The sequence below is a fragment of the Patagioenas fasciata genome, chromosome 1 (genome assembly GCF_037038585.1).
Source record: "Patagioenas fasciata isolate bPatFas1 chromosome 1, bPatFas1.hap1, whole genome shotgun sequence".
Classification (NCBI taxonomy): domain Eukaryota; kingdom Metazoa; phylum Chordata; class Aves; order Columbiformes; family Columbidae; genus Patagioenas; species Patagioenas fasciata.
Window position 1 is genome coordinate 122,670,473 of NC_092520.1, and position 14,470 is coordinate 122,684,942.

Below are 14,470 nucleotides of genomic sequence, written 5' to 3' on the forward strand. Positions count from 1 at the left end.
GAACAGCTTTGGTGGAAATATATTAGAATTTACCAATTTTTACCTTTTTTTTTTTTTTTTTTTTTTTAGGGTGTGGAAAAGCCATAGTGACAAAAGGGAAAATTGGCTATGAAGGGAGAATTACAAGTCCCTATTACCCAAGCTATTATCCTCCAAAATGTCTTTGTGCATGGAACTTCCAGGTAACATAAATGTCTTTCTCTCTTAGGCACTGTTGCATGTTTTGGGCACACAAAGTCTGTGAGCAGAGCAGAAACAATTGTGTAGGGAGTAACCTGCATCCTTATGGATGTGTCACTTCATAGAAATGACATGGCTGAATAGCTGAATGTGCTCAGGTGTATTGTTTTGTTTTGTTTTCCTCTGTGCACTTACTTTTAACAAAGAGAACATTGTTCCTAAGTGGTCCTGTTACAAAGGTGAAGAGCTAAGTTTTGATGTTTATCCTGCAGAATTATTTCACAGCAGAGGATGTAAGACTTTACTTAATTCCCCTCTTCCCACTCCCAAAAATTTGGGAAAAAAGTATGTACAAAAGACTCCTCCAACATAATTATTACTGCTGCTTCTCTGATATTTCTTTTCGGTCAATTTCGTTATGCTTAATAGATTGACTTTTTTGTCTTCTAAGATGGTCTGTACAATCAGCACAATCCCACAGACTCTTTTTTCCTTGATAGCCTTTTTCTGCATCTTTTCAGCTACTTTCCTAAAAGCAAATGACTGAAAGTTTACATCAGTTTATAAGAGTTTTGTCATGCCTCATCTGATGACATTAATGTTTCCTTGTTGATGCTCCTAAAATATTATATTTGATTTATGGTTTGCCCTTCAGTGTTTTCCTCTCTAAAGAATATGGCAATGGATACGATGCAGTCCACTGTTTACCCATCTTGCTGCTGGTGTTACGTATGTGTGGTTAAGCTAGTGGTTGCCCACATTGAATCACACCAGCCTGTATGGAGACCAGCTAGCCATGATCTCTTCCTCTTCTAGAAAGTCAAGGAGATTACTTTTTTGCTAACTTCAAGCCTCCGATTCACCCTGGACTACTGAGGAAAAGGTTTCTGTACACTTCACACGGGCAACCCCTAAGACTTATTTCTCAAGACAGTTTAATTTCCCAGTAGTTCAGTGCTGAAACTTCCCTCATTTCCCAAATTGTTCTCTTTTAAAGAAGGAGAAAAATCACAATTTCTGGTTTCTTGTTGCAAACTAGCCTTTGTTTTTAAAGGAACACTCTCTTGTCGTGCAAAAAGTTTCTGTTCCTTTTAATAAGGAAATTCTAACTAACTATAAACCCCCATGATACTGTCATGCTTAAATATCTTTTGTAAAATCCTAAAGAATGTCCACAAAAGGAAAAAGAAGACTTCTTGCACTGTCTTTCTTGCACAGACTCCACAGAAGGGCCTCGGTATAGCTCTGAAGTTTCATAACTATATCATCAGTGAGAAGAATATTAAAGGCTGTGAGCGAGGATGGTGGAAAATTAATGAACACATGTAAGTATTTTTGCATGGGTTTTTAAAGTAACATTACCAAAATAAATCTTCCCATCAGTACTGCAGTTTACTCAGAAAATTTCGACAAAGGCGGAGGTACTTCACTGGTGTCTCTTACCATTCTTTCACTTTGGCTGATGATGTAACTGAATCTTTGTAAAATATACCTATATATATTTTTTTTTTTTAATTTATTTTTTTTTTCTCTTTTGAAAAGTACCAGAAAGATAAAAACAAGAACCTTTGGTACTTTTTTTGAGAAAAAAGAATGGAAAGAGTTGTGTGAAGGCAGATGTCCTGTGAACCCTAAAATAATTTGGGGTTTTCTGGGATCGTTGAACAAGGTCTGTTAAAAGCCTTTTAAGTGTAACTTAATGCTATGATTGCTCATGAGGACACAGAACCTAATTAACTTCTCAGTGAAAGCTACTACAATGAGATTATTGCAAATAGAAGAGTAACTGCTTCCGCATTCCAGTCACTGACTCTTGAAAGAGAAACCTCACAGACTGGCTGCCAAGGTACCACTGTATTTCTTAAATGTTTCTTATTAAAATATTGCTGCTATTTTTTAATTGAAATACTGCTACTTTCCCATCTACATTGTCCCCCCATTTTTCTTCAGTTTTTTAAGTCATCTTTCAACTACTGGATGATGAGGCAAGGTTAGATTTAGGATATTGGAATTTTTAAAAAGTTTTTTTAAAAAGTTGTTCAAATGGAAACCTTAGTAAGATTAGACTCGAAACTGAATTTTGGAACTCACTACTGAAACTAAATGAAGTCACTCAGGACTTTAGAAGTGTAACTGAAAGAATTACAGAGGGGAGAAAAAAGCTTTATTCTTTAATACCATGTTGTACTTCTACAGGGAAAATTCAGTTTGTCTGAAACTCCTAAAATTGTGGCTTGATGGAAACTGGTTGCTGAACAAAAATTATCTGTCAAAACAGACAACATTTGGTGTGTTTATGGGTTTTTTTGATGATCTTTTTATGACACAATTGGAATGATATAAGATATTAGGGATGGCTAGGTTATTAATCAAATAAAAGCAAAATCTGAAGAAAAAAAATGATGTGGTCATATTGTAACATATCATAAGGATTCTCTATGTGAAAGAGCAACCTTTAAATAAGCCTAACAGTTATACATTCCACAGAATCAAATGTCAGAGTATGACCCTTAGAAATGCACTTTGGGTTACTTTTTAAGTACCACACAAGAACACATGCTCTTGATTTCTGTTGCAGATTGCTGATGATATCAATAGACTAAGACCAGTCTTTCTTTGAAAGTGTGTTTTTCACTGAAAATAAAGCTTTTGAACCTCTGTGTTTTCCTGTTCTATGTCTACTTTCTGCTGGAAAAAAAATATTTAAACACACACAAAAAATGATATTTGATTTCTTTCTTTTCCCTAAATTTTAATGGTTAATGAAATGGGCAGAACTCCACCCTTTCAGCTTCCTGCAATTGCACCTTGTAGCATGCATATTCTGCTATCTTAGGTAAAAAGGGTTAAGAAGCTTCAGGAGGGTGACTTTGGTAAATAGATTGCTGCCTTAAAGGTGGTGCAGTTAAGGTTCCTTCAGACTTCTAGGAACAACATTTTCTAACCAGAGACACTGAATGCAACCATGTAGGTCTTCCTCGTCTTTCTTCCAGTGGGCACGGGAATGTTCCACTGCCTAGTCAGAGGAGCTACAGCTGCTGAACTGCTTTTGCTGAAATTCTCATAGCCAGATATAACAGCGAGTCCCTGTGGGGAGACCATTAGAGGTTTACGTGAACAAAGAGGTTGCTAGTGTTTTATTTTTACTAAAGGTGGTGGTGCAACATCCCATCATCTCTGCTACAGGATGCGTGTATCTGCTCATCCCCTGAAAACACATACTGCTCCCTGTTTGAACAGATTGGACAGGATCCCCTTAATTAGTTTCTCTCTGTGCAATGGCAGAGAGTTACAGATGGTGCCTTGCAACCTCCATTTGTACTGAACCTGGGGAAATACCTAGTAAAACACCTCTAGAAGGATCTGTAGCTGTCTCACAAATCTCACAAACATATGGCATTTCTCATGTGTACAGGAGACAGCTTCCTTGATGTAGCTGTCTCAGCTCTTCCACAGATCGGCAGGAGCTTCCTCTACTTCTGTCAAGATGAGTTTTTTTCTTTTTATGTGGCTGAGAAATGGTCAGTGCAGACTGCTTTTTTTTTTTTTTTTTTAATGGTTCTAAGTCTTGTTGGAGGGAAGTTGTCTGTGTCATTGACAGAAGGTGAAATGTAGAAAATGTCTGTGGGCTAATTGACGGGAATCAGATGGTTAGATGGCATTTTGCTATGCACTTTGTCAGGCTGTTTTATGTTGGGAGCATTGATGACTGAGAGACTAAAATGAGTGAGAAGATGACTTCCTGTAACAGGAAGTTTTCATTTTCAGCCCTAATAGATTTTTTTTTTCTTTTTAACAGTGAACTTTACTATAATAGAAAGCTGTAAAATTAATTTATTTTTTTTAATCTGTTTTCAGGATACGTAAAAATCTACTTTTAAAAATTGTTTTCTTATATTTTTTTCCCACATTGCTGGAACAGATTCTCCTAGATGTCTTAAAAGGATGTTTCAATTTCATAGGGTGAAATAAAGCACATATGGAAACGTATGAATGAGCATGGCCATTCCTATGGCATGCTTCAGTGAGGTGCACAGGACACCAGGCAACACCTATACCTATGAAACCACTGTCAAGCAAGTGTGTGTGCCAAGTGTGCTAAAAATCAATACAGCTCCTTCTGCTCTTCAATCTGTTTAGACTGATAAGTACTTTTCTTGACAGGAGTCTTAAAGCCAGGTGTTTTTCACATAAAAGCTGCATTTTTAGGGAGTTTTAGTGGAACATAAGAGAAGGTCCTTATTTCTACTTCCAGAATAACCTGTACTGTCAGTCTTCACTGGTTTACTACATTTAAAACTGTCTCATATTTTTAAAACTTAATTCAACAAACTTTCCCGGTTAAAGAGTTGGGTTTTGGTTGGTGAATTTTTTTTTTCTTCCCCAGCTAGAGTAGCATATAAATGCCAGTTGCAACATATTTGGCATCTTTGATGAGAGGGGCAATAGAAATCCATTACCAAAAATGGATTAAATGTTTGTTGGCATCAGGGAGTATTTAGGTTTCTCTGAGTTAAGTGGCACCTGGGCAGAAGTCCAAGGAAGTTCTTTGCCAAAATGGCAGCTTAAAGTCGATGCACAAAGAAGGGATTTTTTTTTTTTCATCTAGAGTAGTTATTTGAAGGCATGACCTCCAAAGGTAAAGTTACAGAATTCTAATGGTGGATGAAAGCTGTGTGACTACTTAGAAATAATTTCATTTTCCCTAAATCTATTCCACTCTGTCTCCAAAGATGTTGGACCAATTTTATCCCAGTGCCTTTGTGCACTCTTTAGGGGCAATTCTCAAAATCAGAGCCGCTAAACTTACTCTTCACTGTGCTGACATTTCACGTCCAACCAAATTTACTTTAGGGTTCCCAAAAATCCAAATCTTTTGAGAACAGATATCGGAAGTGGTGACAAAAGTTCCTCTTGACAAATTTCTTCATTACATCTCTGCTCCTCTAGACCTTCTGGCAAAACATTCTGCTTGGATGTGTGTGGTGATGAAAGATTATGACCACCGTTTTGAGTAATTTGGGTACTGTTTCATATTTTAGTTCTTAATTAAAGTATGGCAGATAACTATATTGTCGATTTTCAGTAATGTTGACATTTAAATTGTATGTAAGACAATTTTGATGTGAAGGCTGCTCTAGAACTCTATTGAACCCTTTTAGGTACTGCGGTTACTATGTTGATCACCAAACAGTCTTCCACATTGCAAGTTCTGCTGCCAACATCGAGCTTCAGTGCAGTTCGAAGGTCTCGGAGAAGCCACTTCTGGTGGAGTACGGCAGCTATAACATCAGCCAGCGTAAGAAAGATTTTTTTTTTTTCCAACCTGTCTTTGCATTTCAGAACTGCAAAACAGCATTTTTCGGGTCCAGCAGACTTAATTAGGTTTACACAGGAAATTACTTGTTGGGTTTTTGTTCATGTCTTTTTCTAATCTTACTAAGTCCAGGTGACTAGCAAACAAAGAGCCTTTTCTAGCTGCTCAAGGCTGTGCAGCTAAGGTATGTAGATATGCACAGCGTGCTCTGGTTTCCTGTACACTCACAGTCTGCTCTCTTCCGCACTGTCCTTAAAGCTTCCTGCATGGCTATGGCCAGAGTGCAGTCACTTTAAGCCTGCTGTTCCTGCTTGTTTTCACTCCCAAGGTTTTGTTTGCAGTGTTTCTGTTACTGCAGAGACTTCCAGATAATGAACAGACACTACCAAATAACCAAGTCCTTATTCCACTGTTTTCACGAGTTTAAATAATTTGTGTGGATGTAGAAACCAGAGCCGAAAAATCATCTGAAAATGTTGATAAAACTGTCTATGGACTGTGAAATTTTTTTTCCAGTCCTGAAACAGACAACTGTTTCCAGATAACTTTTTCCCCTGTGTTAATCTTACATACTCATGCTGTTAAAATAGTAGAGAAGCGATGGATTATAGTCAGAGCGAGTTATCACATCAGAGAAATTTTGTGCATTGCATATATGTGTATGTAATGTATATAAGTATGTGAAAATATGGCAACCTCATTATTTTATTTTAAAAGAGAAATATTTATGTAATTCACAAGTCACCTCAATACAAGTTGCTAACTGAAGTTGCAGAGTGCTGCAGATATTGGTTATTGAAAGTGAGACCATCCTTTAAAAGAGATGGCATTCTAAGCCATTCTATGTTGCACCACAAACATTGGCTGATTTTGTCCAGTGGAGTGTAGACCCTGCAGTACATAGCGCAGTAACTGCTGAAATTTAGAGATGTTTTTCCTTCTTTTTTAAATCATGGTTTTCAGCATCTGAACTCAATGAGTGCTGGCAATGCATACGGACTATTAAATTCAGGTCAACTTTATAATTTCTTGTAACAGATAAGTGACTGTAAATTGAAATGAGCTGGCAATATTTAAGGATTTTTGTTTTAAGTTTTTGTGTTTTTTTTTTTTACCTCCAGCATGTCCACCTGAACATTTCAAGTGTTCTACTGGCTTATGTATCCAGCAGATGCAGCGCTGTGATGGGATAAACCACTGCTTCGATGGAAGCGATGAGCTCTTTTGTGGTTTGTATTCACTCACTAGAGATCTTGACTGGAAAACCCAATGAATGTACTCTCTAGTTTTAGAAGGCAGCTGAAACAAAGTGAATTTTTTTTAGGGGGGAAAAAAAAAGTTTCGAGCTTCCTTTGTATCCCCAGGTACAGACTATCAGTCAGTCTTCTGAGTGCTTAATTAATAGTTAATGAGCAAGCCATGAAACTAAGAATTAACACGGCTTAGCACTGGAAAGCACAAGCAATAAAGTTAGATGTGCAAAAATAGCTGTAATAGGCTATATTTTAGTTTTTCCTCATGTGAGAAATGCTAGTAATTATAAAATTCTGTTCTATTTTGAGATTATTTATTTCATTTTATTTTCATGGGGGAATGACAATTGTGCATAGATTAGATGAGAGTGATAATATATGCCCATGGTAAAAGAGGGTTAGAACTTGGGCCACTCCACATGGGGCAGTGTGCGAAGTGGGCCACTTAACTCCTCTGTGCTTTATTTTCTCCATGCATAATGTGACACTCACACGTATCCCTGTACTGTGCAGTAAAACTATAAAAGTGGTACAGGGGCATAGTCAGAAGGGTAGTGTTGGCATTACAACCATGCTTCTGTAACTGATTTGGTTTATGTTTTTAAAGTTGTCCCTGAGTGGAACTGTAACTCCAGCTTCGCAATACAGGATAACCTGCTTGCCTGTGATGGAGTAAGCGATTGTGAGAATGGAAAAGATGAGCAGAACTGCACCCACAGTAAGGCTACTCTCTTGATTTTTTTTTTTCTCTCTTCTGTCATCTATCCAATCCTGACTTGGATACTGGATGTCATCTTCAAAGAGTTAAGAGGCACTACCAAATCTAACTCAGGCTTTATAATTCTGTTCAGTTTTCTCATAAGCTTGGAAAGAAGCCACTATTAATTTAAACTGTTTCTTTTTAATGAGCTCGTGAACATCTGTTTTGGCAAAATCCTGGCAGAAGAATTAAGCACTCTGGGTGGAGGATGGGGATCTAGGGATTTAAAGCCTGACTCCTAGATTTTATCTCTTTAAAGCATAATCTGTGCAAATTATTTCCTGGATCTGTTTTACCATCTGTAAATAACGATTAAAATGATAGTTACTCTGGCGCAGTTTTCAGGGTTGTAAGGTTAAGTTGTTTAAAATGCTATGGAAACTATAAATTTAGCATTAGGCACATAAAAGTTTTGAGTCAGCCATAACTTTTTAGAATAAATAGACACCATGACATATGAAAGGGAGCACAACTGGGAAGTGATGCAAGAACTTTTTTAAAGATAAGTAATATTTTTTCACCTGCTTGACTAGAAAGTCTGTGTAAATGGTTACAAGTTACTTCTGTGTGTTGACAAGACACATTGGGTTTCAGTGGCCTCATTTATTGAGAGCCACAGGGAAACAGGGAAATGCCAAGGTCGGGGCTGCAGTTTAGATGAATGCAATGAGCAAGATTGCTTTCACTGCTATCTTTCAATTAATGTTTAATACTGAAATATAAAGGAAGTCTTCTTTACAGAATACTGGATGTTTTCTCTTTCTAGCCTAACACTTGCTAAGTTTTCACTAGATTTTCGCTACTATATCTGTGTTCATTAGGGCTATGGGAAAGGATGGGAGGAAATCTTTATTCAGACTTCATCAACTTGATGAAAGCCTTAGTATATATGCAGTTCTACTTGGATATTTTATTCTGCTTAGAGATTGGTTTAAGGCATCCCAGACAAAGAGCTCTTTGCTATGTTCCCTCCTATCTATTAGTATAGGTATGAATCTTTTATCTGTGCAGACACGTGTTCAGGTGTTAAGCTGAGCCAATAGACTTTTTTTTTCCTCACGACCATTTCAGGTATTCCTTGCACCAACCACACATTCAAGTGTAGGAATAACATCTGCATTAGGAAACAAAACGCAAAGTGTGATGGGACTGTGGACTGTACTGATGGAAGCGATGAAAGCAGCTGCAGTAAGTCCCTCTCAAATGTTCATCTTTTTGAACTTTTTACACAATAAAGCCCTTTATTTCTTCCTGTTTTGGAGTGGGTACAACTCATGTAGCGGGTATTGAGTTTTTATTTTGTGATAGTGATAGTGAGGTAATGAACAGCTATTAGTTTACTTCAGGTCTGGTTGCAGAATTTCTTTAGTTCTCGCAGGAGGGCGAGCTTACTGTTATGGGGAGTCTTCGCTGTGATGATTATTGTGACTATGTTAAGGAGCAGGGTTAATTGCAGAGTGAACTTGGCTAGCTGACAAGGCAGCATTTTTGTTGCTCACAGCAGTGTCAGCTGCTTCTATTGGAGACAGACTGTATTTGGACCTCAGGAGTGACATGGCTGCTAAGAAAAAAACCACAAAACTTCCACTTCGCTGTCTCTTCTGGATGGTGAAAACCCCAATATTGCATGGTATCAAGCTAGATTCCAGTCTCAAATCTTCCTGAAGTAATCTCTGTACAAGGTTTTGAGTTTGATTTGCTGTAAGGTGAGCAGGTGATTGTTACTGCAGTAGCAATAAAAGTGGGGTTAGAGTGCTTGCTCAAACTGAATATTCTTGGATATCTTGTCTGGCCCTCAGCAGTTTCTGACATGCTATCTGTATGTCAAATCTGCCAGCACCTGCCTTGGATACAGTCAAATATCTTAAAATACTAGTTATATACCTTGCTCTGTTTGTAGACAGCAATAATGCTTTTGAGTGCTAGAAAGTGCCCAGAAGTATTAACACCTGTGTATGGGAGTGTGGGACTGCAATTCCTGTGCAGAGGCTTTGTGCTCATGCGCTAGGGATGGGCATGAGACCCTGCAAAGGGGTCTTTTTCCATTGCTCTTCAAATTACAGTATGCAGTTTTTTGTGCTGAGACATGACTTCTTTCAGCTGTGAGTTAGGACTAGATCACATTTTCAGACTTTCAATTGTTTCCATGCAAATTAATGATTGGACCATCTGGTTTCTGAAGTATTATATTACCAAACTCCGCATATATGGCTGATACTATAAACCTTTTTTTGGTTTTGTTCCCACTGTTTTGGCAACAAATAAGTGTCTTGATGACACTGAACTTCCTTCTTTCCTTTCTGATGGACTCCTTTCATTCAGGGCTGACTCTAGAGCTAAGTTAGGTTATGTTTGGACTCAATGATCCTGAAGGTTTCTTCCAACTAAAATGATTCTATGATTAAAAAGAGATCCTTTGACATTTCTGACACAATAAATATTTAGAGGCCAATTTCTGCAGCAGAACCAAAATGAAAACTTACTGAATTTCTTAGGCCAGTACCTTTTTTTTATGGAGTCACCTCCTGTTTCAAGAATAGAGTAGGCAAACAGAGAAAGTTTCTGATTGGAGTAGGGCAAGGACATAGATTAAAACATTTCGAAGTGCAAGATTCTTTCATGTCCTATGTGGGAAACACTCTCATTAAGGGAAAGCACTGAGGATGGAGCTTATAACCTGAAATATCCTTTGCAGGTTGTGGCAGCACCAAGAACAGCAACCCCGTCTCTCGTATTGTGGGTGGCACGAACACTGAGGAAGGTGAATGGCCCTGGCAGGTCAGCCTCCATTTTGTGGGAGCTGCTTACTGTGGGGCATCAGTGATATCAAAAGAATGGCTTGTGTCTGCAGCTCACTGCTTTCAAGGGAGCAAGTAAGCAGTCTTCCTCCTAACTTTGTCCAAGACATCACTAGCATCCCCATACACCCTTAGCTTCCAGAGTTTGAACCACACTGAGGTGGTATGTGCTTTCATATTTCACCTGCCCTGCAACTGGGGGGTGTTTTGGAGCACTTTTTATGGAGATAGCTTGTTTGTTTGCTTCCAACCAGGCTGGCTGATCCCAGATCATGGCGTGCTCACCTGGGGATGCAAACGCAAGGCCGTGCAAAGTTTGTATCTGCGGTGAGACGGATCATTGTCCACGAATACTACAACAGCAGAAACTATGACTACGACATTGCACTGCTGCAGCTGAGCAAGCCGTGGCCGGACACCATGAGCCATGTCATCCAGCCGATCTGCATTCCTCCCTTTTCACATAAAGTCCGCAGCGGTGACAAGTGCTGGATAACAGGTTGGGGCCAAAAGCAAGAAATGGGTGAGTTTCATAGCTTCAGTCGAGCTAATTTTGTTCCCAGGTAAACAGCAGTCTTCACAGCTCTGGGTGTGTGTGCAGAACACCTGCTATTGTTGCATGGTTGAGTTTTGCAGAAAATCATAATGTTTTGAGTTTACTGTCCTACAGAAATAAGTTCCTGCATGCACACACTGTCACATGCTCAGGAAAACTGGCTGCTGGTCTTGTGGGCGTGGAAGTCCCATGTGTTGTTAGCTAAGACTTGCAGGGAGCTACACTTACTCTGCAATAACATGGTAATATTCTTCCGCTTTGTGACTCTTGGAGTTGTGTTAGCATGACTAAATGGACCCTTTGCTCCTTGCTGCAGGAGGATGAAACTGTGGCAACTCCCGCCTCTTGCCTTCAGCCTCTGTAGGCTGAACAGCCCTGTGGCAGTGACCACAGATGTGAGGTGCCGGGTCAGTCCTCAGAGTGTGGCTTAACAAAATGACCACCCCATTGACAAAATGGCCACCCCACTGACAAAATGGTTGCCCCTGCAATGGCAGGCTGCTTCATGGCAGGGGTTGGCCTGGCCCTTCCACCATCTTGTCCTCATTCTGTTGTACAAATGCTGGTACCTTTGGTCCCTTTCATGGCCTTTCCTTACCAGAAAAGGATAGTGGTACAGACGTGTGGTGTGGTGCAGTGTCTCTCTTTGGCCTATTGGTTAGTCACTCATGCAATTTAAAAGTTGATTTTTTGAAAGATAAATGTGATGCCTCAAAAGAAAGGAAGGATTTCTTTTCCCTTGTCCGTTCTTCTCCCTTCATTGGTTTATATAATTTGATTGTCAAATCAGCCTTTTCAGTATTTTTAAAGTATAATTTATTTCATATAAGCTTAATGAAATTCTGAAGCAGACTTTCATGATTTAAACCAGCACTTGCATATATGAATATGTTGTTGAAGTTTTCTTGGCTATATTCAGATTTTAAGAGGATCACCTGCTGATATTATTAGATTGGTTTTATTGAAAGAAGGGGGAAATTCAGTTTAATTCTGATTTTTCAGAAGTATGTATTTTACAGATAAGAGGTATTTTAGGAACATTTTTAGACAGGGAGGGACAGATCTGAAATATTTCCAAATTCTTTATGCTTCCAGAAGAGCATTTTGCATTCTGTAACTCTGACTCATACCTTAAATTTTGGATCCACCCCCTTCAGAAACACCACTCTAATTGCAAATATATCTTGTGATGATCCAAATACCTGTATAAAATAATGTTTCCTTTTAAAAATAAAAAGAGAACAAAATAAGAAATCTTGACATCTTTTGCAAAAGGCGTTAGAACCCACCCTAGTGATTATATCATTGTATCTGGTGCTACCAAAGGACCAAGTTCACATTACATAAATTCCTGATATTTAAGAGGTTTTCTGTACTGTTGCAGTTAGTTTGGAATCTGGGATAACTTGGAGGTCAAAAGTAAGTGTGGTTGCTTTCTGAAGATTTCTTCGTTTGCCTTTTAATAGATGAGTAAAATGCTGTGCTCTGTTGAATCATCCTTCTTTCAATTTGTTTTCCAGATGATGAAGGCTCAGCAATTCTTCAGAAAGCAGAAGTAGAAATTGTTGACCAAACGTTGTGTCATTCCACATATGGAATCATCACAGCTAGGATGTTTTGTGCTGGGCTAATGTCTGGGAAAAGAGATGGGTGCAAAGTACGTCTCTTAAAACACTTTGAATAGAGTTTATCTTGTCTTTCATTGCTCATCCTCAAGACATTCTGGCTTTTACTGGTCTACATAAAAATGAGAGAAACCACAATGACTCTCAAGGCAAGCAATGTCTGAGGGCTTTCTGAGGAGTATAATGCACCAGCTGCCTTTTAGAGATTAGTGAGACCAGTTACATTAAGCTCAATTTTCACTAACTGGAGATTCTTTTTCTCCAGTTATATATCTGGCCACTCAGATATAGCCAAGGAAAAGCATAATTTACAGATCTTTTGGCTGCATTTCTGTAAGGGCAAATGACATATGACTGTGTCTAGCAGTTGTTAGACTTGATTGAAATGAGGGATTTCTGTTTTGTGGAAAATGCTGGTGTTCCACCTTTGTCCCAGAAATCAAAGAAAAGTGTTGAAAATTTGATTCTCTAAGTGTGAAATGCTAATTGTCAAGGATTGAAAAAAATATCTTCTATGTTAGATCTTTAACAATTTTGTGAGGCAATTCAAGATAATCCTACTTTGAACAGCAGGTCATTTCATTTGGATCATCTCCTGATGTCCCTGTCAACCTGAATATTCTAAGGTCCTGTATAGTTAAAGCAAATAGTTTGCTAGCTCTAACAAAATACATGTCTAGAAGGAAGGCACTTCTTTTGCAAACATTTACATTTGACCAATTCACCTTTTGCGTTTTGAAATCCTTTATTGTATTGTATCCAATGCTTTGTTAAAGTTTAATTTGCCACTAGCTGTCTGAGAGGTTGTATCTACAGATCTACAGCAGTCTTACAAGAAAGTATAAGCTTGGCCCAAGGGTTTTTCCTGAAATGGTGGCACTTTTTTCTTTTTTTTTTGATCTGGATGTCTGCCAATATGTTTCTACAAGAATACCATGTAAAGCAAGAGTACTAATTACATTGTCCTGTATTATGGCATTATGCCATGCCTTATAAAGCTTTGAAGTCTATAACACACTTAATTTTAACTGCCCTAATTAAAAAGACGTTATGTGTCCCTAAAAATTAAATACTAGCTTATATCTACTAGAGGAGAAGACTTAGTTTTAATTTGAAAGTTATCATTATTAAACACTGTAATTATATTTTAGTGTTAAATTTTTTTAAAAAAGCTTACTAGTTTTTTGGACTGTAGCATATAAATGAAAATGCATATTAAGTAGCAGATTTGGGAGTTAGCTGTAAGTTTGAGGCCAGGCAGTTAATTGACAATTTTTAACCAAGTCCATGAATTGTAATATCATTAGTATTGCCTCTAAAGAGTGAGAGGTAGCCCTCTCTCTTGTGAAAGAACAAATTTTGGTAGAACTATGCAATCCCATCTTCTTCAAGAAAACAGCAGCTGTTGACTATCTGATGGTTTGAACTGTGTGAATGGGAAGATACAGTCACTGTTGGAATTACTCAGGCAAAATATATTATGTGGAATTTTGTCCCAGCTTTAGTAATCTGTAATGTAAACACAAACAACTCAATGTATTCTTTTTAGGGTGATTCCGGTGGACCATTGTCATGTCAAAGCAATGGAGATGGGAAATGGTTTTTGACTGGCATTGTTAGCTGGGGCTATGGATGCGGAAGACCAAATTTCCCCGGTGTCTACACAAAAGTGTCAAATTTTGCACCATGGATCCACAAATTTGTGCCTTCAGTCTTGTAACTTGAAAACTGTGTTGATGGAATAAAACATGTCCTGCACATCTTCATTAAAAATTGTATTGGGTAAAACTGTTCAGTGGTGGAATTTCTTTGCATGTCTCCCTGCTGACTCAATATTTGACTCTGGAGAACACATATGGAAGTGACAAATACCCTTTCATCAAACCTTGGTGAAAGAGCAAGGGACTGTTTTTGCAGTGGTTGTTCTATGCAGATGCCTGGAGACATCTGGCACCCTGTGTTCATTTTCCAGGCAACAGCT

General features: G+C 38.3%; 1 protein-coding gene across 1 annotated transcript in view; it reads left to right on the forward strand.

Moving 5' to 3' along the window:
• The window catches only part of TMPRSS7 (transmembrane serine protease 7), a 30,291-nt gene extending 16,026 nt beyond the window's left edge, over positions 1-14,265 (forward strand). Inside the window, exons 9-18 of the mRNA XM_065848674.2 lie at positions 70-182; positions 1,399-1,505; positions 5,343-5,479; positions 6,619-6,726; positions 7,358-7,468; positions 8,582-8,698; positions 10,206-10,383; positions 10,563-10,831; positions 12,385-12,521; positions 14,039-14,265. Of these exons, the coding sequence (XP_065704746.1) occupies positions 70-182; positions 1,399-1,505; positions 5,343-5,479; positions 6,619-6,726; positions 7,358-7,468; positions 8,582-8,698; positions 10,206-10,383; positions 10,563-10,831; positions 12,385-12,521; positions 14,039-14,209 (1,448 nt within the window). The 3' untranslated portion in view covers positions 14,210-14,265. The remainder of the gene's footprint in view (positions 1-69; positions 183-1,398; positions 1,506-5,342; positions 5,480-6,618; positions 6,727-7,357; positions 7,469-8,581; positions 8,699-10,205; positions 10,384-10,562; positions 10,832-12,384; positions 12,522-14,038) is intronic.
• The last annotated feature ends 205 nt before the right edge of the window (positions 14,266-14,470 follow it).